At 44.1% G+C, this 27,400-nt stretch overlaps 2 protein-coding genes across 2 annotated transcripts in view; both read left to right on the top strand.

Annotated features, from left to right (window-relative positions):
• The first annotated feature begins 2,448 nt into the window (after nt 1-2,448).
• Nucleotides 2,449-13,887, top strand: RSPH3 (radial spoke head 3). The gene is made up of 9 exons (XM_042887935.1): nt 2,449-2,567; nt 2,688-2,775; nt 4,170-4,314; nt 5,670-5,815; nt 6,320-6,523; nt 7,496-7,658; nt 8,736-8,822; nt 10,520-10,789; nt 13,742-13,887. Exons 1-8 carry the CDS (start codon nt 2,449-2,451, stop codon nt 10,780-10,782), a joined length of 1,215 nt encoding a protein of 404 aa, XP_042743869.1. The 3' UTR covers nt 10,783-10,789; nt 13,742-13,887.
• A 3,535-nt stretch (nt 13,888-17,422) lies between these two features.
• The window catches only part of PLAGL1 (PLAG1 like zinc finger 1), a 43,839-nt gene continuing 33,861 nt past the window's right edge, over nt 17,423-27,400 (top strand). The window contains exon 1 of the mRNA XM_042889072.1: nt 17,423-17,486. The gene's annotated coding sequence lies outside the window, so the exon portion shown is untranslated. The remainder of the gene's footprint in view (nt 17,487-27,400) is intronic.

The following is a 27,400-nucleotide window of genomic DNA, read 5'->3' as shown; positions in this document are numbered from 1 at the left end:
AGATTGGTGGTTTTTTTTTCCTTCTATGTCTCTCATGTCAAGGTTTGCAAGCTGGTACATATTTTTATTAAAGCTAAGTATCTCACTGTCAGAACTAGGCCTATATGTATTAAACTTAGTGCCTACAAAAATCAGCAAAGGCACCATCTGAGGGCTGTCACACCCTCTGTTACCCTAGGACACAGCACTGCTGCAGTATTGCTGATTCCCTCTGACCCCGTCACTGCATCATGTCAAAAGCAGCTTTCACTGCACTTCTGCTAATTGTTCTCCAAGAGCATTAGAGCACACTTATAACTGTGTTTTATATTTCTGCCAGATATCTCAGGGCATTGATTAGCAGCAGCATGATGCTTTTCAGGACTTTTGATGCCACCTCAAGCACTTCCTTCCCTGGAGACTTTCAAAATCGGCCAGGATAGGCCCTGACCAAGCAGATCTATCTTTGAATTTGTCCTTGCTTAGGCAGGAGGAGTGCACCAGAGACCTCCAGAGTCTTTTTCAGTCTAGACTGCTCTATGATTCTGTGATGTCTGCATGAAGACAGTGGCATTCTGGCATTTGCTAACATGCAAAGCCAGAGCCCTCTGCCCCTCCTGCAGAGTACCTCCAGTGCCTTTGTGTTGAATTGTAAAAAACCCTAGGTTCCATTGGTTCTGGTTAGCTTTGTCAGTTCTGCTCTCACCTCCCTTCCTCGTGACACTTGCAGCATTCTCCTGGTTCCCTTGCACCTTGTAGGCCTCCTATGAAGGAAACACTCTCTGATACCTGAGACTTGTTACTGTCTATAAGGTATTGACGTGGAGAACCTACACCTGCCATAGCAGCATAACCAAAACAAATGACTTCCAGAAGGATTCCAGAAAGAAAGGGCATGGATATTTTATATATTCAGTATTAGTGAAGTAATCAAGGCTACTCACAAAGATTTAAAAAGAGCTATTACTATAGCAGGAACCCTTAATTGCTGTTAGGTTTTGCTTAGCATATTTTAATGAGGTTGTTGTTGTGGTTTTTTTGTTTGTTTGTTTTTTAATATAGAATCTGTTAACATGTTCTCATTACTTGTCATGGGTCAGGGCAATCCCAGATAGGTGTACAGACTAGGAGAAGAACTCATTGAGAGCAGCCCTGTGGAGAACTCAGGGGTACTGGTGGGCAAACAGCTGCTCTTGCAGCCCAGAAGGGCAACTGTATCCTGGGCTGCATCATACAAAGGGTGGCAGCAGGGAGATGAAGGGCCTTCTCTGCTCTGCCCTTGTGAGCCCCACATGCAGTACTCCATCCAGGCCCGGGGCCCCCAGCTCAAGAAGGAGTGGGGCTGCTGGAGTGGGGCCCAAGGGGCCGTGAAGATGATCAGAGGGCTGGAGCACCTCGTAAAGAAAGGCTGAGGGAGTTGGGCTTGTTCAGCTTAGAGAAGGCTCCAGGAAGACCTTAATGCAGCATTTCCAGTACAAAAGAGGGAAGCTTTTAAGCAGGAGAGAGACTTTTTACATGGTTTGATAGTGATAGAATTAGGGGGAATGACTTTAAACTAGATGAGGGGAGACTTAGCTTAGATGTTAGGAAAGAAATCATGGAATCACAGAACGGCCTGGGTTGAAAAGGACCACAATGCTCACCTAGTTTCAACCCCCCTGCTCTGTGCAGGGTCACCAACCACCAGAGCAGGCTGCCCAGAACCACATCCAGCCTGGCCTTGTACACCTCCAGGGATGGGGCATCCACAGCCTCCTTGGGCAACCTGTATCTTTATCCTTGGGCAACCAATCTTTACCCAGAGCAGTGGGGCACTAGCACAGGCAGCCCAAATAAACTGTGGAGGTGTTCAGAGTCAGGTTGGATGGGCCCTGGGCAGCTGTGGGTGGCAACCCTGCCCACAGCAGGGGGTTGGAGCCGGGTGGACTTTAAGGTGCCTTCCAGCCTGAGCTATTCTGTGATTCCACGATTCTACGGCAGGGAGTACAGAAGTCATACCAAGGGCCCGCCTCGCTCTCCTATTTCCTACCATACTACATCTTTGCAGTACCCAAATCCCACAACAGCTTCCCAGACCAATGGACCCTAAGCGTGTACACAGAGTACTGCAGGCTGCCGTTCGGGACACTGGTACACCAGCCACCAACATGCGATCCAACAGATTTCTGCCACCTCCCCCCGCCCCGACCCCGCAGCCAGGCTAACGCACAGCCTCCCGCCCAGCCACACACCGCCCCGCCCCTTTGCGGCTCGCGAGCGGCGGACGGACGGCAGCGCCACCGCGCGGCCACGCCTCAGTGCTACCCGAGCCGAGCTAGCGGCCTCCCGCAGCACCCCGCCCCGCCACCGTTAGCGGCGCCCTCCAGCCCCGCGCATGCGCAGCGCCTTCCCCGCGTTGCCTAGAGACGGTTGCCTGGGCGCGTTACAGCCGCGCCGCTGTGGGAGCGGGAGCCCCCTGCGCCCGCCGCCATGCTGCCTGCGTTGCGCCCGCCGCCGTCGGCCTCCGCCGTGCCTTACACCTACTGCAGCCCTCCCCGCGCCGTGCCCGCCCGCCCCAAGTACCGAGCACCGCTGGAGGCCGACGAGCCGTGAGTGCCCCTAGCAGGCTCCGTTCCCGGGGTGGGGGGAGCCACGGGACTTGGGACTTTCGGGGACGTAGTTGGAGGGTGCGCCTCCCTCACCGCAGCCGTGGGCGCTTGGCGTTGCAGGGTGAAGGAGCCCGCTCGCTGGGCCAACCTGATGTACGACAGGAGAGTGGTGCGCGGCAACACGTACGCCCGTCAGGCAGTGCCGATGGTAGGTTCTCCGCGGGCATCATCCCACAGCTGCGTTGGGAAGCAGCGCCTTAGTTTCTCTTGCCAGGGAGGGTTTCGGTTGGGTATTAGGAAACGTTTCTTCTCAGAAAGATAAGCGAGGCAGTGGCGCAGGCTGCCCAGGGAGGGGTGCAGTCACCGACCCTGGAGGTGCTCAAGATCCGTGTGGATGTGGTGCTGAGTGATGTGGTCAGTGGGCACGGAGGGATGGGTGCTGAGACGGTCAGACTAAATTATCACTTTTTTCAACTTGAACGATTCTGTGATTTTCAGAGATTATTTCTACGTGGATGCTTTGTTTGTGTAGGGAATTTAAAGTAGTCAGTTCTTAAAAGCAGTTGTATGGGAATAGCTTTGTATTATTTCTTAGTTGTTTCAAACAGCTATTTTCATGTGTTCTGTTTATGAAGTTCAAAAGGTATTTTCCTTCCAGCCCACAAAGCGCTGAATTTAGTAGTGTGGATGTCTTTTGCTTCAACAGCAATCAAGTTTCTAGATTTTTTTAATCTAACAAACAATTCTGTTGATATTGCAATAACTGGACTGAAGTCATACAATTATAGAAGTTCCAAGCCCTCTGCCACAGATGGGGTTGCCAACCGCTAGACCAAGTACTGGATCAGATTCCCCAGAGCCCCATGCAACCTGGCCTTGAACACCTGAGGGGATGGGGCAGCCACAGCCTCTCTTGGCAGCATGTTCCAGCACCTCACCACTCTCTCAGTTAAAAAACAAACAAACAAACAAACAAAAAAAACACTTCCCCAAGACATCTAATCTAAATCTCACTTCCTTTAGTTTAACTCCATTCCTCCTTGTCCTGTCAGTATCCGCCCATGTAAAAAGTTAATTTCCCTCACGTTTATAAACTCCTTTCAAGTATTGGAAGGTTGCAAAGAGGTCTCCCCACAGCCTTCCCTTTTCCAGGCTGAAGAAGCCCAGTTCCTTTAGTCTATCTTAGTAGGGTGCTCTACCCCTCTGATTATCTTCATGGCCTTCCTCTGGACCCTCTCCAGAAGCTCCCCATCTTTCCTGTGTTGGGGAAAGTCCATTTCACCTTCTTCAAGCTTCACCTGGAAGCTCGCAGCTGAGTGACAATAAGCCATTTTAATATGCTTCATCTTGTTTTATCGTAGCATGAGGTGCCATTAAAGTACGCCTGTAGGTATCCAGTGCATCTTGTTAGTTTCATGCACTAGTCTTTAAGGGAATTGACAATTTAGAATCAGTCTAAACTGAAAAATAAATCTGAAATACTAGATTTGTAATGTTGAAGACACCAACAGGCTTCATTTGCAAGGGAAATTAGTAGTATTTCCAAGTACCAAGTGCATGGCGGTGTATTTCTTATTTATTTTGTTGTTCACCCCTGTCCAGTGTATCCATCATCCCAATGCATTTGAGATTCAAAGGCAGAGAGAAGCACGGAGGAGAGCATTGGCTAGAAAGAGAGCAGAAGAGCAAATACAGCTAAGAACACCTGAGCCTGTGGAAGGCAGAGAGCACGTTCATGTGCAGACAGGTAAGGGATGATTTAAAAAAAAAATTCATCTGAGAACAAAAACTTTCTGGTGTAAATTTACTTACTAAAGTGATAATTCAATTGGTAGAATCAATTAAGGGTAAGGTTCTCTCATCCTTTCCACTATAAACCCCCTATTTTTAGTTCTGTTTAATTACTAATAAATGTGGCTAATGAGAGTGACTTTTTTTTTATTTTCAAGAATGTCTGTTTTTCAATTCTCAGTGCACATTTATTCAACAATTCATTTATTCATTCCTTTTCCAGTATCATCAGAGAAGTATAGCTCAAATAGAGGTGTGTTCTTCTAGTAAGACTAGTATTAAAAATTACTAGGGGGAAGGGAAAGAAGGATGGGCAGTGGCCCTAATTTAAAGTAGGAAGCTGCACTATTTGTGAGCAAACAATTTATTTGCAGCAAGACCAACATTTGTCAGGGGGTGATCATGGGGTGAGCACAATGTATTGCTGTGCCATTCAGAAAAGCATTTCAGATTGTCTTATAAACTGGGAAAACAGCTGTGGTACGTGCTAACCAGATGTGGGCTTTGGTTTTGTGAGCATTCTCTGTGCCACAGCACAACTGAACCCCCCTCCAATGTACAATGATTTTTCACCATTGAAATTCTGTTGGGCACAGAAGGAGGCAGCCTAGTGTGGTTATCGTGGTCTCTTTTTTCCCATCTTTTAGTGCTGATTAATCTCTGTAGTGGGAAACAGACATATAATTGAAGTCAAGCACAGGGTGCTATATATATTTAGTTACCTCAAAGCTACTTCCAGTTGGCCCGGAAGGACTGTGTCATTTTTTAAAAATCCATCAGATCCAGTGTTCTGGAGATCTAGTCTTCTCTATGCAATGGAGAAAAATCTATGGCTTTATTACTATTAATGGTGAGTAGATGGTTAGTAAATTAGTAGTATAATCATTGTCCATTTTTGAAATTGCCATATCCCAGTACCTCTACTGTTACACTGCCTCCTACACTCTACCAAGAATTGTTTACTCTTCGAGGTGGACTGAAAACGGTGTAGGGTCTCTTTAGAAACCGGGTGAATGGGTTTAGGAGTAATTTCCAAGAACTGTACCAGATGCTACAGAAAGTATGGCATCAAATGGCTTATGTAGCAAATTGTTTTGAGAGCTTTTTTTTTGTGTGTGTTAATTTGCATTTGGTTTTTGGTTTTTTTTTTTTGTTTTGTGTTTTTTTGGTAACTTTATAGAAACAACTTTGCAGCATATATAGTATTTATACATCTTTGTATATAGTTCACCCAGTACAGTAATCAGGAATAGCTGAGGAATAAAATAAAAAAGAATCCAATGTAGAGCATTCCTTCTGTTTTATTTCTAGAGCTGTATTTGGAAGAGATAAGTGACCGGATAATAGAGGTTGATGTGGAATGTCAAACAGATGCATTTTTGGATAGACCTCCCACTCCTTTCTTCGTGCCAGCCAAAACAGGGAAAGATGTGGCCACACAAATAGAAGAAGGAGAGGTATGAAGCAAAGTCACATACACAAGTAGTGGTAAAGCATATTTCCTATATCGAACAAATCTGAGACAAAACCAGAAAGGAACATCTTGTAGAACATGCAAAAGAAACCATGCAAAACTGAGGAACAAACACAGGTTCTACTGCTTTCAGCTAAGAACCACAATACTGAAAAGTGTTCTCCTCTGTGGAAATAGCATCCAGCCAGAAGGGCTAGAAACACAAAAGGGAGTAGCAGTAGGGTCCAGGTGAGTGTTCTGCTTGTCCCTGACAGTGCCCTAAGTGACTGCAGCAGAATATGTGGTGTCTTATTCCAGCTCACTCGTCACTTAGACCCCAGCAGCATTCATGCTTCTCGTCTTAGATGATGCTGGATCCCTACCTCCGCTTCTCATCACCTCTTTCTGCGAGGTGTTTTGATCATCCTCCTTTGCTCCTTGCCAAGATGTTGAGAGGGATCGTGGTAAGGGGTCATTTATTTTTTGTTTCACTGACTCTCATCCACAGCTCTTTGACTTTGACATTGAAGTCAAGCCAATCCTGGAAGTGCTGATTGGGAAAACCATTGAGCAAGCTTTGCTGGAAGTCATGGAAGAAGAAGAGCTGGCCAAGCTGTGGGCACATCAGCGTGCCTATGCAGAACTGCGCAATGCAGAGCTGGCTGAGGTCCAGCGCCTGGAAGAGCAAGACAGGCGATACAGAGAAGAGAAGGTAAGTCTGATTATGTGTGAAACAGGCCTGTGAGAGTGCTCACCATGTCCAGTACTGAAGGATGAGCTCTGAAATCAGCTGAATGGGGGCAGAAGGGTATTGTCAAGTTCGATGTTCCTGAAAGCATTTTGGTGCCACGTAGAACCTTGGCTTCAAATAGAACCTTGCTGTCATATAGGCCTGCTCTGTACTGTTCTGTCCAATTAGAGCAGTCATGCTCAAGTGACTTGGTGAACTCAGGCACCTGATCAGGAGGCCAAACCTGACAGTATTGTGCAGCTGTTACTCAAGCCTGTTCATTATGATAATATCTAAATGAGTAGTCAGAGTGCTTGAAGGCAAGAAGCACCTGGTGTTCTTTCACACAGAATGCATGTGCTATTGTATGAACACACATACCTCTCCAGATCTCCAAGTACAAAAATATGTTACTAGTATCTAGCAAGTAGAAACAAATAGAAATGACAAGTCTTAATTTGTTTATTTGGGTTAATAATGTTAATGTTATTATTGTTTTCCTGGCCCAACCTACGTTTTCATTTTTTCTTACGTCAAATAGTATATAAAATTGGAAAAGTGAAAAGTTGATGAAATTTTCACCCAACCTCACCTTATTCCAAGGGCATCAATCAGCTCTATCTGCAGTAATCTAGCAGTTGAGATATCAGTGGATGATAAGGTATCGGAGAAGGATTTCATTTAGCCAGCCATAAGACCCTTATATTTACAGACTTGCCAAAATTAAAAAAGCTGTATCAAGGGATTCCTCTAGTCCTTGCACTCCATGATCAGGCATTCAAGGAGTTTTTTGTGAAAGTTAGAGGCCACAGATACTGGCATCTAGCTCAGAAGTTTTAAGTATTGGTACTGTCATGATCTCTGCTGTTTATGAGTTTCACACTGATGATTTTTCAAAATCTAGATCAAAAGAGCTGAGGGGCTGAAAACTGAAGTGCAGTATTGTCTTGACAGGAACGCTGCAAACAGCTGCAGATGCAAATGCTGCAGAAAGAGAAAGAGACCATGGAGAAAATTGCAGCTCAGGCATTTGCTAAGCGTTACTTGGCTGATCTTATTCCCTCAGTCTTCAACAATCTTCACGAGAGTGGCTTTTTCTATGATCCTATAGAAAGAGGTTTGTACTTTATTTTTTTAATATATGGAGTAATATAGAAGTCAAACCATCCATAGACACACATACTTTACAGTCTTATTATTTAGAATAATGTAAGAATGCTTTATTCATTTACATTTTTGATTGCAGAGGTAGTTTTCAAACTCACAGTTTTAATACAAACATTGGTTACCTGCACCAAGTGTTCAAAAATATGTAAGAACTGACAGTTTTGCTTATAATGAGAAGAGCTGCTTTTATTTTGGTAGAAACAAATGGCTGTTTAGGACTGGTAGAGAAAGAAGGAGAGAGGGATCCAAACTGTTTAAGTGTATTTTGATAGGATAAGTGAAGAAATATGTATGTCACTCTGAATCTTTGTTAACGATTGCTGGAACAAAGGAAAAAATGGTCAATAAGAATTAGACTCTGCAAATAATTTTAGAGTTGTACATCAGGAACTTTCAAGCTTTCAGAGTCAGCAGCATTTCTTATGGGTTACGTTGATGCGCCCCACTTATCCAGTTCCTGTACAGGTGCTCAGACTCCAGTTTGGAAATGGGTGCACTTTCTCCAGAATGAGTCAGAAGGCAAATGCAGAAACTGAGTGTGTTTTGCAAACTGAGCGGGGTTTGGGACTGTTACACGTGAAAAGCATGACTGAAGTAAGCAAGAGCTCTTTAGTCAGAGAGAACAAATGCTTTCAGCAGACTAGAAGCCAGATGTACTTGGAAAGCAGAGCAGGAAATGTTATTCTTCTGACTTGCTCAGGGTAGTTATTTTCATCTAGCTAGAACATTATTGTGCATCTCATTTGTGTTTGCTCTTTGGGGATGCCAAGCCCCTTTGAAAATCAGTGAAGTTGAGAGGACTCTGGTTTAGGTCCATAATGATGAGGAATCTCAGTAAGAGAGGCAGGAGACAAGGCACCTAACAAATCCTGAGAGATTTCATCTGGCTCTTGCAAAGCAAGTATCTTCTGGCAGGGTTGTTCATCCCTTAATGGTCACAGCAAATGAAAAACAGCCCAGAGATCCCGTTGCTCATCCTTAGTAAGCAGATGCTTTTTCTTGCTTTCTTTCTGCCAAATTCTTACAGACATTGAGACAGAATTCCTGCCATGGCTGATGACAGAAGTGGAAGAAACACTAGAAAAGAAGACTCTGGGAAGGGTGATGCTTGACTGTAAGTTATCAGTTAATCTGGGCTCCTTATTTGTAATTGTTTTTTCTCCAGCCAAAACAAATGGAACGTTTGTATGCTCATTATGGACTAAGTGAGCAGGTGTCATTTGAACAAGAAGTCCAAGCGCCTGTGGCTTCGTATGTTTGCTTTTGGGTTTTCTACTTACTTATTTTTACATTAAAAAATGTTTTTAAATTTGGGAAAATCACTACTGCAGCCATTAAATGATTGATTCTCACCTGAAGTATTAGAATTGCCAAACATGCTGCACTAATTTCTCTCTCTGCTGGCTTTGCATTGTTTGATATGCGTTGCTGCTGAGAGTTGCAATACCTTCAGCATGATGACAGAAAGGTCAGGTGACCAGCACTTTTAATCAGAACAAGAGCTTACTACTCCAGCAATTAATAATCAAGTCCTTGCTTTTGAAGCAGATTAAAATATCACTCTCTGCTTTCTTTTGGGCTGTTTTGGACCAAGCATGTGGGTTCTTCTATTGGTCAGTCTTCAGAGGCTGCACTGAAATACCTGGATAATCTAAGACTGTCTTTTGTAGAAGCACAAAATTATGATGAATGTGTATCCACCAGGCCAAACCCATTATGTATGCATTACATATTCATTCTTGCAGTTTTACCTCAAGCAGTGATTGCGGATTTGAATTACAATTGTGTTTGTTTCCTTTGGGTTAATTTCAGCTTAACCAGGACCCAGTATTTTCTTTGTTGAGGTCCAATTCAGATAGCTACAGCTGCAATGTTAGTATTTTTATCCTGTGACATACGTGTTGGTGTGTACACTTAAGAACCACTTCTTAAAGGATTTCTTCTTGAGGGAAAGAATTTTCTCTCCTATAATAGAGAATTCTCCTATAGGAGAACTTTTTATTGGATGGTGAGAATTCTATATTCCTATAGGAGAATTCTCTAAGGATATATTTTTAAGTAATTTGCATTTAGAAGCTACATAAATGGCTAATTTTGTCACCATCCAATAAAAAACCTGTGAATTAGAAGGAAGCATCCACGATCTAAGGTGGCTACGTTTGTCTTCTCAAGTGATGCAAAACTCAACCCCAAAACTAGCAAAGAATCTTCTTTTGGTATCTGTATCTTCTGGTATATTGTTCCTTTTTCTATACTAAAGCCCTCTTCCTCCATCATTGGTCTCTTTATTTACCATGTTTAAATGATGTATTTCAAAGTGAATGTTGAATTATTGTTGTTTTCATTGGTTTGGAAGAGGTACAATGTTTAGAAAAACTTACAAAGGCAAAACAACAAAAATAATAAAGAACAGATGTTTTACAGCTGCTTTTCAGAAATAGAAAGTCTTTTTGATGAGTCCCACAGTTCCAGTATTACCCTCTGCCAAAAACATCACACGACATGCAACCTGGCTAATTCACCTTGTAGGGTGACCTGTTCCAAAAGTGACCAGACAACAATGAAGAGATGTACAAGGCAGTCCAGGTGAACCCTTCCAAATCACTGCTTTCAGTGCAAACCTTTGGTTGTAATTAGGCTACAGCAGCAGGGATGATTTTGCTTATCCACACATTCTTTCATTGTTAGTATTATTTCTTTTTATTTTTTTTTTCCCTCTGCCCAAGAATTCACAGGTCAGCAATGTATAAATAATTTCAAATGACAGTGTTTTTTAATTCTGTTTGTTAATGATACTTTTTTCTATTTCAGCATTGATTCGTACAGTGACTGAAAAACGCTTAGATGTGTTTAGCCAGAAACCTCTGCCTGATCAGAGAGAGGCACTTGCTGAGGAGCGCAGGCCAACAGACAGTGCACCACAGGTGGCTGCTGAGACAGAAGCTGCTGACCAAGCAGTCACAGCAGATGAAGAGACTGACCTACCTGCTGCTGAGGAACAGGCTTCGCGTCACATCACTTTCCAGTTAGAGGAAGCCGATCAAGAAGAAATGGAGGACTCAGAAACTGACTAGCAAGCAGGCAAGTAATCATCCTCTCTATTTACAGGTACTGTGGTGTAGGCATGCTGAAGAATGAATCCAGTCAGCAGTACAGCATTAAAACATGTTTTCCAAATATTAATGTTGCTGATTTCAGGCTGAAAGAGTCGAGTGTTTACTAGTGTCATGAATGGCAATGAAATCCTATGCTCTTCTAGACAATACAAGCCATCTAAAACCAGAGATGTTTACAAGTGAGAAGTAATGCTGTCCCACATCCCACTCTAGAAAGACATGAGAAGGATATTGAGAGCATCCTGGTAACCTTCGCAAGTGCTTTGATCATGTTTTAAGAACAGAAATGTTCTTACCTTGCTTGTTTTAAAAAATAACTGCTACAGCACTTAAGTTTCTTTCCACTTATGTTACTCACTGTTCTTCCTGACACTCTTCAAGTTCTAAAGAGTTCTCTGGGAACACCTGCCCGTGCAAAATTTTCCTCAGCCTCCCCTGCTAAGGGGCTGAGCCCTGTGCTAAGCCCAGCCTTAGTTTTCTTTCTCATCACTCTTCTTTGATGGTCCATTGATACCAGACATGAATTAAAAAATGCACCTGCACTGCCTTCCTGGCTGCTCCTAGGCCAGCTTTTCAAATGGGGCATTCCAACTCGTAAAAGTGCATTGCTGCTCCATTGCAGCAACACCATTTCCTTGCTGGTTGTAGTGGTGGAACCAGTCCCTGCTTGTCCAGCCTGCCCTGTGCTATGTCCTCTCTGCAGTACAGAGGAGATGTCTGCTAACCCAGCAGGCCAGACCCAAACCCAAGAAAGATCTCAGGAATGACACCTGCAGAGATAAGCACCTGCTTCACATCTCATACCCTAAGGAAGGATGTCCACATTTTTTCTGTGAACCACTCATGCTTGTGGCTTCAAAGGCACACCCTGCCTGTCTTCCAGCCTGAGCTCTAACATCCAGACTCAAATGTGATGTACATGGAGAAGCTCACTTGGATGGTCTCGTATTTGCCTGTCTCTGTAGATAGTTGAAAATTTGAAATAATGAGATGTAACCAGCAACAAATCCACTAAGTGGTTTGAGGATCAGCAGATATGCCTGTGTTAAATTGTAATCATATATTACAGATTGTAGATAGACACATAGATGTTTTCTGAAGCTGGAGTATTCCTCTGTTTGCTAAGTTGCTGGTATTTCAACATAGTGTGATTGGTTTTTCATCTACCACTGATTCCTCTGATCATCCAGCAAAATGCATCGTGTATGAAATTAAGGTAGTCATTACTCACTGAGTTCCTATTTAAGTATCTGAGAATAATTTGCTTTTTTGACATGTGACTGGAAATAAAAATCAGGTTTAGGCATTGAAATCAGTGGGAAGTTATGTCAGTTTCAGTAGGACCTGGATTTTGCACTGATTTTTGTTCTCACAGTGTTGGAGATTTTTGTCATGACTTCTTCAGGCTAATTTTTTCTAGGTAATTAAAGGCTGTGTGACTTGCTTCATGAGAATTGTAAATGAAAATTTACTTGAAGTGTTTCATGATTCAAGTGTTTAAATAAGTTATGGCACTATTATATATTCTTAAATTATTGTAAAAGTTGTATGCCTTGCATTTTTACTTCATTTGAATTTATGGTTACTATTCAGGACGATTATTTTATATTTGATTGTTGTATTTTTTGGAAAAAAGGTTTTAAAATAGTTTTAATGCAGTTCTTGTCTATCAGCTATGATCTGCTGTGTTTCATCCTAACCTCACACAATAACTAAGGACAAAAGGGAGGCCTTCATGCTGTACTTGGTTTTTGATGGGATCTCTGTAGGCTTCAGGATCAGAGACCTGAGCTGAGGTATGAAAAAGCTAGCCTTTATGTTCCTGAAACCATTCTTCAGTGGCCATGTGCTTCAAATTAATGAGGGAGAGGAGGAAGACTAAGAGAATGAACACATTAAACTTTATCATGCATCTTTCTTCTCTGCTGATAGCCACTGAAAGAGGAACTTAAGATCCACGTGTTCTGCATTGATGGCCAGGCCTGCAGCAGTAAAAATGAAGGGAAAAATTCTCATCAATGACATTTGCCAACACAAATTTGTATGGCCTCCCAAGGGCTTGGGAGTTGACTTCAAACAGTTTTTTGTTTTTCATTACAAAAAGCAGCCATTAAAAATGTGTTAGAAAAGAAACTCTTAGCATCCTACAACCATGAACATTTCAGTTTGGCAAACCAAACTGCAATGGTGTCCTCTGTGCTGGGGCCAAAGAAGTCTCTGCTTTCCTGAGAATGCCATATGCTCTCCCCTGCCGTATGGCTAGGCTGATTGCCCACTGTTTGTTTCTGTCCTGGGTCAGAAGCTGCTTCTTCATACTGCCATTATTTGTTTTTCTGGGGTTCTCTTCAGCATTTCTTCCCCCAAACCAAAGACTTGAAAGTTGTATCTCACATCGCCAGAGAGGTGATGGAAACACTGGCTGATGAAGCTCTTCTGGTGAATGGGAAGATTTAAGATCTTGTGCTTTTGATTAAAAATGCAAAGAGGGGGGCCTCCCACTCTGTCCATGCTGGAGGAGGCGCCAGCTCCTCAAAGCTGTTGTACCTAATTTCTGTGTGCTACGATGGTACACAGCTGAATGCTAGAACGATCCTTGTGCCTGGTTTTTGATGGGAGATTGCCTGGCACCTGCCCTTCTGGGGAAAGCAGCTCTAATTTTCTCATGATGATTGTCATCTTTGTCCATGTTCAGGTTCCTGCACCCTCTGGGTGCTGTGGATGGGGCTTGCTCAGGGCATGCAGCAACTATGCACTGCAAACAGAGGTGGAGTTTGGGCTTTCTGGGTCCCCCTGCAGTGCTACAGTTCTGGGAGCTGTGGTCAGTTGGCCCCTTGGCAGGAGCCCCAAAGGCAGATGATGAGATACTTTTCAAGAGCAAGTTGTCATTAATAAAATGTAATTACTGTATTTTTTCCAGAATGTTAAGCATTCATTTTGCATATGGAGAAATGCCAGTTCTTGAGAACAACCAACAGCCTGGCAGAATGGAGGAGCTTGGTTCACCAGCCTTTATTCTTGGATGCTAACTCCTGTGTTAAGACTTCACCTTTATGTCTTTTTATTAAAAAGCAATGCCTTTCATATTAGGTATCTGAATTCACAAATATTTGCACTGACCCAGAATTCAGAAGTAAGTGAAAACTGTGACACAGATATTACTGTCTCCACAACTAACAGGTCTCTCCTATCCCTTCTTTCATACTTGAACAACCTTCCTTCACTCATCTTCAACAGCAACTTTTATTCTATCTACCAAAAGGCTATAGTAGTTCTCATGCTAAGGGAGGTGAGAAAAAGAGGAGAGCTGGCTATGTGAACACATGAGCCTTGTAGCTGACATACACATTTCTTTATCAAACTCCAAGAGCTGGATCATGCACAAATTCTTGAGCAAGATGCTCAGGACTGTTTCCCCTCAAGCCTATTCTGGTAGAATTGCTGTGGAGGCTCCACCCAGCCTTCTGTTGTAATCGTGCAGACCTAGTTCAGACATAAGTGTTTTTTGCCAGTATATTCTCATCTTCCTCTTAAGTATACCCTTTTTCTGTTGTTCCAGACTCTCTTTTAACAGGTTTTCAGAACTGTACTGTAGTATGCTCAATATGTGTACCTTAAACCCAGTTCTGATTTTAGTGTATAGTTACGATAGTTCTGTACCACGTAGGCACGCTATTCTGGAGAGGAAATTGATAGTGCTAAGGACTTGGTGATGAATTCCACCTTGAATTACGAAGTGTGGAAGAGAACTTTGGAGTGCTGAGAACTTAAAAGCTTTTACACAAAGTGGATGTGAGATGGATGGGACAGCAGCCCAAGGGCAGTCTGAGGATGGTTATTTGAAGGTGGAAAGAAGCTCAGGTTCTGGGATGGAGCTTCTCTTTGGTGTTTACATTAAAATCAAACAGAACAAGTATAGTCGCTGCTCTCAGGTAAGCTTCAAGCAGGTTTCCACAGAAATAGGAAGATATCCCAATAATCAAGGTGATCAGGGAGTATCGTGGTTAAGCCTGCTGCAATAGGTAATGTTTTTTAAAGAACCATGAAGCCACAAAGTAAAAATTTCATAAAACTTCTCCTGACACTTGCCTTCCACATCCCTTCTCTCTGATCTGTGTACCCAGGAGCAGCTGTCACAGCAAGTGAGCTGGCCAGCACTGTATCAGGCAGCTTGGGGCCATTCCCAAGATCTGCAATCCTTCTCCCCAGTCAATACCCCAGCAGCACAATGCCAGGGGTGTGTGAAGGATGCGGGAGGGGACCGAAGGGACAGCACCGCAGGCATTAGAAGGCAGGACAGGCTCCAGAATGCATGGAAAGGCACTACTCTTACCTGCTCCAGGTTGTTAGTTGCTCTGTAGTGACACCCACCTGGACTTCCCTTTGCATTAGATCCCCAAAGTGTCAGCCTTTACAAACTCGTATTTACAGTGTTAGGAGCCAGCAGTTGAAGTCACCCATCAAAGTCCTCAAGGAGATCGTGGGATTTTGGGCTTTCTAATTGATAAGCAGCACATGTGTGTGCTGGAGCCAGCATGGGGGCTTTCCCTAGGAACCATCAGAAACAGGACACAAAGTTAATTTGGGCATTGAACTTTGTACAAAAGAGCATCTGTAGCTCAGAGGAGCTGAGCACAGTTGCTTTTGAGTGCTGGTTCCTCTTTAGCTGTGCCCAGGCTTGCCACTCATCAGAAAGAGCATTCATACCCAGAAAGGCTGCTCATCTTTGTGTGTTTGTACCAAAAGCTGCTGGTCCCAGTAAGTCTGTATCCATCTGGTTTCCATCTATTGATTTCTTTGCAAAGAGCCAAAGCATCGCTCCAACAACCAGCTCAGCAGATTAGCTCCATGTTTACTTCAGCAACTGCTTGAGAAGTGGGAAAGATACAGAGAGTGTCCATTTGGAATTCCCCTCGAAATCCTCTTGACGTGGATGGACCAAACTGGACTACATTTCTCCATTGCAGTGACAGACTGGGAGCAATCTGTTGAGACTAAAATTCACAGCTGTTTTGCTGCTGACAGAAATCACAGGTTTCAAAGAGCTGGGGAAGGAACAGATAAAAAAAATACAGTTGTGAAAGTGTTTGCACACTTGCTTATGTGCATGTGCTAAGCATGGACCTTACCTCGCCCACCTTTAATGGCTGCATCCTTAGGAGTCTGCAGAAGCTGTATTAACAACAGTAGCATACAGCAGTATATGGCAATGGCTGTGTGGTGTTTATGAAGCCATGATCCCTGTCCTGCCCTCCTGCAGCAAGCACCTTTATGCCTGTGTGAAAATCTGTAGCAGTGAAGTACTGAAACCATTCCAGTTTGGTTTCTCATGGCCAGGGCACCTCTAGCATTCCCTGAAACACAGTGTACTGACTCAAAGGGGAAGAGTAGAAGGGATCCCTGGAGATAGCCCCTGGTCCCATCTTATGTAGAAGCAGGGCGTTGGGTTAGGCTGGGCTATGACTGCCTGGAGCAGCACTGCTGAAATGGTCTGAAGGTGCTGGTGGCTCACAAGCTCAGTAAAGATTGTATGGAAGACAGGCCACGTGCCAGACTTCATCAGCAAAAGCATAGGCAATGGAGTGTGGGATACCACTGTTCCTCTCTATTTGGCACTTGTTAGAATCATAGAGTCATTAAAGTTGGAAAAGATCTTTATAATCATCTAGTCCAACTGTTAACCCATCACCACCATGCCTACCAAACCATGTTGCTAAGTGCCAGATCTCCATGCTTCTTGAACACCTCCAGGGACGGTGACTTCACCACCTCCCTGGGCAGCCTATGCCAATGCATCACATCTCCTTCTGAGAAGAAATTTCTCCTAATAGCTAACCTGAACCTCTCCTGACACAACTTGAGGCCAGTATTGGGCTACAGAGATGATCAAACTGAGAGCTTAAAGGCTGAAAGAGTTGAATGTGTTCAGCCTGGAGAAGAGAAGGCTCAGGTGTGTCTAATTGTGGTTTTTCGGTGCAGAATGGCGGTTGTGGAGCAGCAGGGGAAGCAGTGCCCCAAGAAGGATGCCCCGTGACAGGACCAGAAGCCAGGGACAAAAGTTGCGTTGGTGGAAGTGCTCCCTGAACATGCACATGCAAGTGCGCTCTGCTCACTGAGTGCTGTGCTCAGCACTTTTGTTGTCAGCAGCAGAGACCGAAGATAACGGTACAAAATGGGAAATTTTAATGCCATGAAGTGCCTTCCTTTAAAGCAAAAAACTACGGCCAATGAAAAAGGGGACATTTCTGCGGTTCCCGTGAAGTACTGACGACTCATTACGATTACAACAACAACAACAGTTTTTAAGATTTAAAGCTGCGAGTTGCGACATCTTCAAGAAAAAAAAAGTTAGCAGACCGCGAGCGGCAAAACTAACACCCCCGGCCCAGGTCCGTACCCAGCCCGACTCTTCCATGCCCGCTCCCGGGGGCAGCCGCGGCTGCCGGCGGGGCCGCAGGAGGCGGAGAGGGGAAGGAGGGAGGCGCGGCGTCCCGCCCGCCCCCGGCCCTGCGCGGCCCGGCCTCCCCCGCCCCGCAGCGAGGCGTCTCCCCGGGGCCGGGCACCGCCGCAAGGACGGGAGCAGCTTCTGTCGCCGCCGCCGCCGCCGCCGCGCTCCCCGGCCCGGAGCTGGGGCAGCGGCAGCCCCCGCCGAGCCACGCCATGAGGTGAGCGGGGCCGGGCCTCGAGGGGGGGGGGGGGGGCGCGGCGGGGGGCACCTGCGGGAAGGCAGCGGCGCCGATGAGTGCGCCGCCAGAGGGAGAGTGGGGTTTTTCCCCCTTTTATTTCTTGATTTTATTTGTTTGCTCTTCTCCACCCCCCAACTTCTCACGAGCCGCAGCCCCCGCCCGCCAGCTCGGACTTGTCCGTCCGCCGCTCCTCTCACACAGTGCTCGGGATGGGCGCTTGGGCCCGGTCCAGCCCGCTCTGACTTCGGGAACAAAAAGCCCTCGGAGTTGGGTGTGGGGCGGGGGGGCTGCATCTCTCGGCCGTCGGTGTTGTGCCGTGCGGCGGCCGTGGGACCGCGGCTCGGCACGGAACTGCTCGGGGAGCTGGTTTCCGCCTGGGGAACAGCTGCGGGCTCGCATCTGTGCCCACCGCCCCGCTCTCAGCGCTAGCTCCTGCAGGCAGCCGCACCGCAGCGCCCTTCCCGTCGGTTTCTCACCCATCTCCAGCGGGACAGCAGCGTGCTGCGGTCAGGCGCTGGCTCCCGGGCGGACGTGCTTTCTTAATTCTGGGGGAGGAAGCATTTACCGGTACTACTTTTTATTTTTATTTTTATTTTTTTTAAGTACCTGAATCGGTTAAATTTCAACTTTCAGTTTTGTTTTCTTCTTTCTGTTTCTTCTTCTTTGGTCTTTATTCTGTCGAAAGTCTGCATCTCACAGCGAAATGACAACTAGTGTTTCTGGAAGAGTGCATTCAGGACAGCCAAACTCTTCCCAAGGGCTGTTGCTTTCCGTATGTGACATGGACACAAGTGTGGAGCTCCTTGCAAAAGGCGATTGGAGAAGATATCTGAATTATTTGGTGAAGGGTGTAGTATGTCTTTAAAATGGAGGTTCAAATAGAATATTCTATCCTCAGCGGGTATTCTAAAACTCGTAAACGACTTTTTAGGACAAAATACAAGCTGTGTTTTGGATACGTCTTACTTATATCATGCATATACATTATATATTCTTGTATATGTTTATCTCACCTTGGTGATAAGTGTCTTCAATAGGAAATACAAATAGCACACACATCCTCCTTCCAGGAAGTGGCGGGAAAGGATGTGTGTGGTGTCACTGCCAGATGAGCAAATCCTGCTCTGACAGAATGAGGAAGGAAGAGGCGCCAGACCTGTATGGCCCCCAGAGCCCTCAGTGCTGAGGCTGTAGGATTTCCAGCAGCACATGGGGCCTGGTGCTCAGTTCTACCAGCGACTGACAGAACACATGTTCTGGGTCCCAGATGCCTAGTTATGTGTGGTGGCACCAAGTGTCAGCTGGTGCCTTGGCGGCTGCTCATGCGTTCTTTGTGCTGAAGGCCCTGAGAGAGGCGGTGCTCATTTGGAACCAGTAGCGTGGCATGACACTGCAAAGCCTTTTGAATGGGAGACCAGTAGGGCTTCAAAGAAGAGATCTCACCTTCTCCCTCACCTTGCCAATCCTCAGTTGATCTCTTGGGTAGACTAGCACTGGCCTGGGATGGAGGAAAAACATCTGCAGTGTTAGCTGAATGCAAACCATCAGCATGCCAGGTGGCCAAGAAGGCCAGGGGCATCCTGCCTTGTATCAGAAGTAGTGTAGCCAGCAGGAGCAGGAAGGTAGTCATTCTTGGGTACTCAGCACTGGTGAGGCCACACTGGTGAGCACTGTATTCAGTTTTGGGCCCCTCACTACAAGAAAGACATTGAGGCCCTGAAGCATGTCCAGAGAAGGGCAACAAAGCCGGTGAGGGATCTGGAGCAAAAGTCTTATGGGGAATGGCTGAGGGAACTGGGGATTCTTAGTCTGGAGAAGAGGAGGCTCAGGAGAGACCTTATCTCTCTCTACAACTACCAGAACAGAAGTTGTAGTGAGTTTGAAATCAGCCTCTTCTCACAGGTAACAGCAATAGGATGAGAGGGAATGGCTTCACATTGTGCCAGGAGAGGTTCAAGTTGGATACTAGGAAGAATTTTTTCTCAGAGAGAGTGCTGAGGTACTGGCACAGGCTGCCCAGGGAGGTGGTGGAGTTAGCATCCCTGGAGGTGTTTAAGAGCTGAGTGGATGTGGACGTGATTAGTGAGCATGGTAGGGATGGGCTGATGGTCGGACTAGATGATCTTAGAGTTCTTTTCCAACCCTAATTATTCTGTGATTCTGTAATTCTATGGTTTGGAGGAGCTGGATGCTGCTCCTGCATAGTGCTGTGAGTATGCAGTGGGCTGTGCTACACTGGGAGCTGTGTATAAGATGGGAGTATGGATACAGTGACAGGATCAGTGACAAATGGTATAATTATTGTTTGTTATTGCATGCACTTGCTGCTGAGGTGCAGCTATGCATTAGGTATATTTTCCATCATTAGTGTGCACTTAATTGTCCTGCATTGTAAGTCAAAGCAGTCAAAGTCTCATTTGCAAACCTAATGGGAACTCATACAGATCCTGGAGTAGTATGACTGCGTAAGAAACTGTTTGCTACAGTGTTCTCATTTTTACGTGGTCTCAGGAAGCATCTCTGACATTTGAAGAGGAGCTAGTCATTCAGACTTTATGGTAAATACTGCACATTGAGAAAGTGGGACTGTTTGTGTAAGAAGTAGAAGATGAGCTGAATGGGAATAAAAGGTAGAAAAGATGTGAGAACTGCCAGTTTCTGTGGAGCTACACATCATATTGAGACTGGCAGTGGGAGGCTTGGAGAGCTGCGTGCAGGAAAGCATGTAAGCACAACAAGAATTACCTCTTAAGGCAGAAAGGGCTGTAAAATGAAGTGCTTACACCTCCAGGCTGAAGCCTTATGTGGGCTTCTTTAAGGTATATTAAAATCACTCTGCTTTTAAAATGAAATGAGTTGAAGTGCTTTGAGTGTATTGCTTCTAGGTAGACTTATTGCTTTTTAATGTGGTCACTTGTTAGTGTTAATTTTGCAGGCATGTAAGCCAGTGGGTTGCACACTAATGCTCCCTATCTAAAGATGGTGACTTCTCTTTCCTTCCTGTTTGATATCTGCCCTGTAGAGAATCCCCTCCTTGTAAAGACCTGTTTTTTCTTCCCATGGCTTCCCTGCCAGGGCTGTATGGGAGGGAGTAGTGTAAGGTAGTTCTCCCAGCTGCTGTGACATGGTTATTCTGCAGTGCGTTGCAGGGGCCAGGACCTGGGACCGTGTCCCCCCTTTTCTTTCCCTCAAGCACTTAACTTTGTGGCTGATGATTAAAACCCAAAACCATCAGCCCTCACCCCACCCATAAGTGAATACACGCTCTGCACTTTGGGCAGACTTTGCTGATGTTGTTTTTTATAAGTTTCATTTGTTCAAGCACTTCACATTACACCTGACTTTGCGGGCATAAATAGTCCTGTTCATTAAGGGTAATCTTGCTCACAAGATGTTTGCAGAACTGGAGTGTATTTAAAGCATGCACTGCCAGCGAGTTCCCTCCTGGCTCCACTCAGCTTTATTTTAAGATGTTCCTGCTTTCTAAGATAAGCATGAATCAAACGAGACAGCTCCACGTGCTAAGGGAGCAGCGGTCACATATTTCTCCTTAAGCACGTGCCACAACTGGCCACACCATTTAATTATCACTAAACCCAGAAAAAAACTCATCTTTTTTTGCACGCGTATGTGTAAGAAGGTAGGAAATCTCTTCAGCATAATGGCAAGGATACTGCTATTTTATGGTAACTAGCAGGAAATAACAACAGTTACAACAGAATGAAGGTCAGTCTCCTTGAATTCTGCTTGGGAAAACCCTGGAAGTTGACCATGACATTTAACTCTGCACATCCCAAGGATAATGAGATATTTTGCTTTTTTTTTTTTTGTTTTTTCTTTGTACCAACTTCTACCTTTCCTCAGGGCATCCTTTTAAATACGGGCTGTTTGGAATTTGTGTTGAAAGCATGTTTTGGTTTGCAGATATCTAACAGGAAAAATCTCAAAGGGATGGTTCTTTCCACGTGTCTTTATCTCCATGATTCTGCAATTTGCTCTTTTCTCTTGATTTTTCTGCCTGTCCTGTGGAGGTTGATCCCTGTCTGTAAAACAGCAAGAGTTGCAGTGCTAAATCGAGATCAAGAATGCCTTGGTAAACTAATCCTGTCTTGGAGGACAGAGTAGATCTGCTTGTAGCTTTCTCCTTCCTGTGCCTGGAACACTATTTAGGAGAAGCTGTTTCACAAACAATGTAAGACAGGGAAATGTATGCTTCCCAAATAGCATTAATTGCTTGTAATTCCAAGCTTGAAATTAAGATACCATACAGAGTGTATTAAAAGACATTTATTTTTAGTTTTAATGAATTGGAAAGAGCACTTGATTACCTCACAGTGTTTTATCCCACTCAGAATCCATGATTTTTAAAAGGCATCCCTGGACTTGTTGACACCATATTCTCTTGCTTAAGCCTGTTAAAAACTCTGGTGGGTATGAAATATGTTTCCAGTCCTTGCTGTGGGTTGTAAAAGGGTTTGAAATAAGGTCAGTCATTCTGGGCTGGTAACTCTGTCTAACTTCTTCGTTTTTGCCATTTTTTCCTCTGGAGAACCTCAATTTGCATGTATAGGAAAAAGGTCTGGATCTTTGAGATGATAATATATACACAAATAAAAACGAAAATTCTAGTTCTTGTCTGTGTCAGCGTAGAGCCTGAAAGATTAGCCATGAAGAGGAGGTTCTGTGTACATTTTGTCTTGTTCATCTTAACTTAAGGGCTGCTGCTGGAGTCTAAATGAGGGTGCAGGGTGTCTCAGGATTAGCACCATGGTCTGCTGCTAGGACCAGCACCTGGTCCTTACTCTCCATGATTAAGTGCTGGGGAAGGCCTCCCAGCTCTGCCTGACCTGCAGTCAGAGAGCAAGTGCTAATGTTCAGCCCAGCCCAATTGCTCGGACTCAGTCCTCCTGTTGCAGTCATTTTGTCTTCCTCCCATTCTTTGAGGAAGGTGGGACTAGGTCTGTCCTAAGAAGATGTTTCTTTGCCTAGTAGATGTGTATATTCTGAGGAGCAGCGAAGTTGTCTCTTGTGTATATTGAGATATGATAGGAGAGTGTCTATCCCTTACAGTAGCACATCCATCTTGTCTAGGTTGGCACTGTTCTTTTTGCCTTAAGTGGGGCAGTGGGGGCTCCTTCTGCGAAGACTTGAGCGCAGTTCAGCTGGTGTCTCAAGACAGCACATGGAGCTGTTTTAGTGCTAAATATCAAGTCTGTGTGCTGAGAGGTGTTGTGGCTGACCTGCCTGACCCATCCTATCCCAAGGACTGTGCGTGATGTGGCTCACACTGTTCATTGCATGGCTGGCAACATGCATTGTCTCTTTAGTGATGCCAACTGTTGGGGAAAGGCTGCATGCTGATGCTTTGGGAGCACTAATGTCACCTGAATAGCCAGGTTTATTTATGGATTAATAACAAGTCTGGCTTCATTCTTTTGGAAGGCACCGTTCTATCCTACAGTGCTCTCCAACAACCCACTGAAGAACTGTGGGGGAAGCTTGTTTGCAGCAAATGCAAGATAGCAGCTAGTAGGGTGCAAATGGTATTGTCACCAGCATGGTCAACCACGTGCTTTTGGCTTAAAAGTCACAAGCATGATACGGGTAGGCTAGAGGCTTGTGTGTGGGCACACAGAGGATACAGCAATGCCCATGATGCCCCTGAGTAGCGTACCCAATACCTAGAGTAAAGGTGGTACCCAACATCGCCCCCAACTGCTGTGACACAGCGTAGATAACGAAGTCAGTATAGATGTTTTTGTTTTTGTTTTTCTGCAGTGCATGTAAGAGAATAGCACTTAGGGAAAAGAGTAGTGGTATCTAATGTGGCATATCATACACAGTAGCAAGCAAATAGAATGCATGATGGAGCAGTATTCTTTGCTCCTCCACTCAGTCTCGTTTCCTGGTTCCTCCTGCTGTGAATGGTGCTGAGGGACTGCTGAGGAATAAGCAGGGATGTCCTATGCAATTGCATGGTGGACATGTTTTAAGGAGAATTGCAACAGTGTAAGTCCCACGTGTGTTTTCGGTTCATTAACTGTCACAGCAACTGTGTTGGCTTAGTTTAGCCAGAATGTTATTTCAATCACTGCAGCTGTATGTGATCTACAGCACTTGTTTGGCCTGTCCAGTCCTATCCTACAGAAATAAATAACTTTAGAACTAGTAGAGCTTTTTTAAAGATTAAAACATACTGTAAGGCTTAGCAATAAGCAAGTGATTTATAAATCACTAAAATTGTGTTTTGCCAGTGCTTTGACAGATTGACACCAAGGAGGACATCAAGTATCTAAGCATTATATTGTCCTGGAATAACAAATGGTTGAAGGACCAGTGCAGTATGCATTAAAAACATAGCTAAGTTAGTCTGTAGTTTTGTCTTCCGAGAGGTGACAGTGTGTTCAGGGTCAGGTGGAATCACCTCCAGAGCCATCTCTGCACCTTTGTTGTGCTGAGGCTGTCTGCTGTCAGAGGGCAGTGATGCTGAACAAAGGTTTGGAAACAGACAGTAGGCAAAGGAAAGAGAGTGACATACTGGAAAGTATTAGGTAAAAGAGTTTCTAAAAACATAACTGAAATCAGACCGAAGAAACAAAAGAGAAACTCTTAGAAGAACAGATTTGTTTTTTTAGTGTAGGAAGTTCAAACAGAACTTAGTTTTCAGCGAGTTTTAGCTTTCAGCTCAGCTTTCTGTGCCAAGAGGTCTCAGGAGACCTTTTTAATGTTACAAACTGCATGGGCAGTGCAGGATGCTTTCTGGCCTTCCATGTTTTTTCTCTTTGTGGGAGTCATGGCTCACCTGCGTTGTTGAGTGAAGAGAATGCATTGAACCCCTTCCAAGATTACTAACATTTCTAAGCAATTAAATCGAGGAGCTGAGAAGAACCAACATAAGCTCTTTTCTGCTTCAGCTGCTCTTAGAAATATCAGCAGTCACCCATACTAATTAAACAGGTGACTTAATACCTCTCACAGTGTGGCAGCAGGTGATTTGCCCATTGAAACACTACCTCTTTGTATGCCCAGTGCTCATCCGGCAAAAGCTCGGAGTTGCGGGCCAGCATGAATCCAAGTGCACTTGAATAAAGCCACTCCTCCCCATGGTTCTTTCAGAACGCTTTCCAGGGAGGAAAATTTTTACAGCTAGTACACGATGTATCCAGAGTGAATGCATCACTTGCTTCTTGCAGACCTGGCAGTCAGGATGGGCCTTCTCATTCTGGCGGTGCCAAGCGCTGACAAGAGATCGCTGTTCTCCCGCGGCCTTCAGGGCGGGTGCTGATGGAGCTTGGGAAAACAGTGTCAGGTGAGGATTTCCAGTCGCTGGGGGCTGTCCTCTCCCAAGTGAAGGACAGTGCAACTAAGAATTTTGGCAAAACACCACGCAACCTGTAGTGCTGATACACAGAGCCAGTGAAACTGATACATTTCTGCAGAATGTTTTGGTTTCAGCAGCTGAATACGTTCAGGCAAAAATAAGTTTTACTGGAAATATTCTGCCTGGTTCAGGACTCATTTGTTTTTACGAACCTGTCACTGTTCACAACACAAGTAAATAAGCAGGCAAAGCTAGCATGCCACTACTATGAAATCTGGAGATCCTGATGTTCTGTGGCTCTAAAGAGTGCTCTCTGCTTTTGCCTCTATCAGCTCAGTTGGGGCTGAGATGGTGGTGAGATGCTTTCTACTGCTATGGTGGCTGTCCTGTTTTGGAAACGCTTCACTTTGGATTTTAACTTTTGTTTAGAACAAAAGATTGCAGGGGAATTTTCAGTGTTTTTGAGGTTGCAGATGGATCTTAATGATATTCTTATCACTGTTTGTGCCCAGCCAGGCTTCTGGACCTTATTACTTCTCGCACAACAGCTGCCAGTGACAAGAATAATTTTCATACTTGGAAAACATCTTTACTTGACCTGTGCACATTTACATGCTGTTCTTCACTCTGAAATATTCCTAGTGTGAGTGATAGATAGAATCATCTTCCTTTTTAATGCATGAGTTACTCTACAGATTTTTCTGCTGAGTTTGCTACGATCTGTGGAGCTTTTTTAGTAATAAAATTGTAGCCTGGTTCTAATGTGTTTTTTAACAATAATGAAGTGACACTGCCCTGACCAAACCAGAGACACAGACAGGAAGAAAAGAAGGATAAGCAAACGAATAAATTGACTTCCACTCTGTCTTATTCTGCAGTAAAAGAGAAAACTAACTTATTTTTCTTCTGTAAGTTGAGCTTAGAACTTCTATGATTTGTCAACATTTAAGCCTAATCACAGAACACTGAGGTCTCTGCAGGCCTCAGCACTCATACAAACAAATATTTACATATCACTTACTACCATTTAAAATCAATTTTATTAAAAATTTAAGGAATTTTAAAATAGAACATTAGAGAAATGACTATCAACTTCCTAAAGTAAAATGGAATGTAAAAATGAAGTTATTTCAAATATTTCGTGCTCACCAGTAAAACAGATTACAAAAGATTTGAGGACAGTGCGAGTGCATTTTTTATCTGTAAAAATATAAGCAGGATATATTACTTAAAAACTTTCTTTCTTGTCAAATTCTTTAGGCTGTTTAAGTTTCTGAATTGCCTTTACAGCATGTCTTTTGCTCTGATTATTCCTCTTATCTACTTTTATTTTTAAAATTATAATTTGACAGTGGGTTTTCTAAATTCCAAGCTATGAGCAAAAAATGTGAATTTGTTTAGGTGTCAAGGTTGTTGTTGTACTTCCAGTCATGTATTTGGGTTTCAGAATCTGAAATTGCAGTAGTCATTTTCAAGTTGTTTATTTTGACAGGGATGATCTTAAAAATTTGAATTCCTGGAGTTTACAGGATAGCATAATCAATATCATCATTAAGAAATGTCAGCTGGGCTTTCAGTTTGTCCCAGCAGAGCAATGACTCTTGAATCATAGTGATTCTCCCTGTGTTTTGTTGGTTTTTTTTTAGCACTGTAGTGAAATTGGAGACTGTAATGTAATGATGCAATGACGAAAGTACATTTCAAAGCTACCTAAGCACTGGGTAGTGGGCACTTTTGGATAACCCTAAGTTGTTCCATCTGCTGATTTACATCCTGCATGAAATCTTACAGATTATGTTCATCCAGATTTTATAAATCACTGAAATGATCTTTTGATAACTTAAGGTGCAGATGTCAAGTGGATTTGGGTTTTTGTTAACTCACTGGACCATACTGAATAAATGTTTTAGATGTCAAAGTTGGAGTTGAAGAGGTCATGCAACTGGGTGAAGAAATAACAGCAAGTGACCCATTGGTGAACTTTTAAGGAAGGGTCAGAGATCGCAGGATTTTTTCCAGTTTATTGTTACAAGGTTTTTTATATCAGGGTAAATTTTAATTGAAGAAATAGTGATTTCCTGTACTTAGTATTTATTTATCCGTGGTGCACCAAATTTCATGTAGCTAATTTAGTAATGATATGGGAGTTGATAGTCACTTATTTTTAACTGTTTTGTTCATTCAGTGGAGATAGTGGCTATGAAATTGTCCTTTACCAGCCTCTGCGGGCTCTTCAGTATTGGCCTTGTTATTCTGATTTCCTACTTCTTCTTACATTCTCCAGCACTGACAAAACAAGCTTGCATAGAAGAGAGCCAGTTGCCTAGCATTTATTTAAGTTTCAGTCTTGCCAGAGAAAAGACTAGGACTATGTTACTGTACAGGATGAAGCCATAAGGCTAGAATTTTAAATAAGCACACCTTATGCATTTAATGCCACGTTTTTATTTTTATTTTTGGACTACTTGAGTCACACACAAGAAGTGGCACAGGACCCCAAGGGGCTGTGTGCTGTATAGTTAGTAAGAAGGCATCCAGGCCTCTGAAAGAAGAAATCTAATTATAACTGTGC

Source organism: Lagopus leucura, unplaced genomic scaffold (assembly GCF_019238085.1).
Source record: "Lagopus leucura isolate 7727_CA_CO unplaced genomic scaffold, USGS_WTPT01 Super-Scaffold_73, whole genome shotgun sequence".
NCBI classification, from domain to species: domain Eukaryota; kingdom Metazoa; phylum Chordata; class Aves; order Galliformes; family Phasianidae; genus Lagopus; species Lagopus leucura.
Note: the sequence above shows the minus strand (reverse complement) of the source record. Positions and strands in the feature narration are given on the sequence as shown.

Excerpts from the sequence above, each read along its gene's own strand:
- RSPH3 (XM_042887935.1), top strand. The coding sequence starts at position 2,449 with ATGCTGCCTGCGTTGCGCCCGCCGCCGTCGGCCTCCGCCGTGCCTTAC. Across the intron at positions 2,568-2,687 it reads CCGCTGGAGGCCGACGAGCC|GGTGAAGGAGCCCGCTCGCT; the intron begins GTGAGTGCCCCT and ends TTGGCGTTGCAG. Across the intron at positions 5,816-6,319 it reads CACAAATAGAAGAAGGAGAG|CTCTTTGACTTTGACATTGA; the intron begins GTATGAAGCAAA and ends TCTCATCCACAG.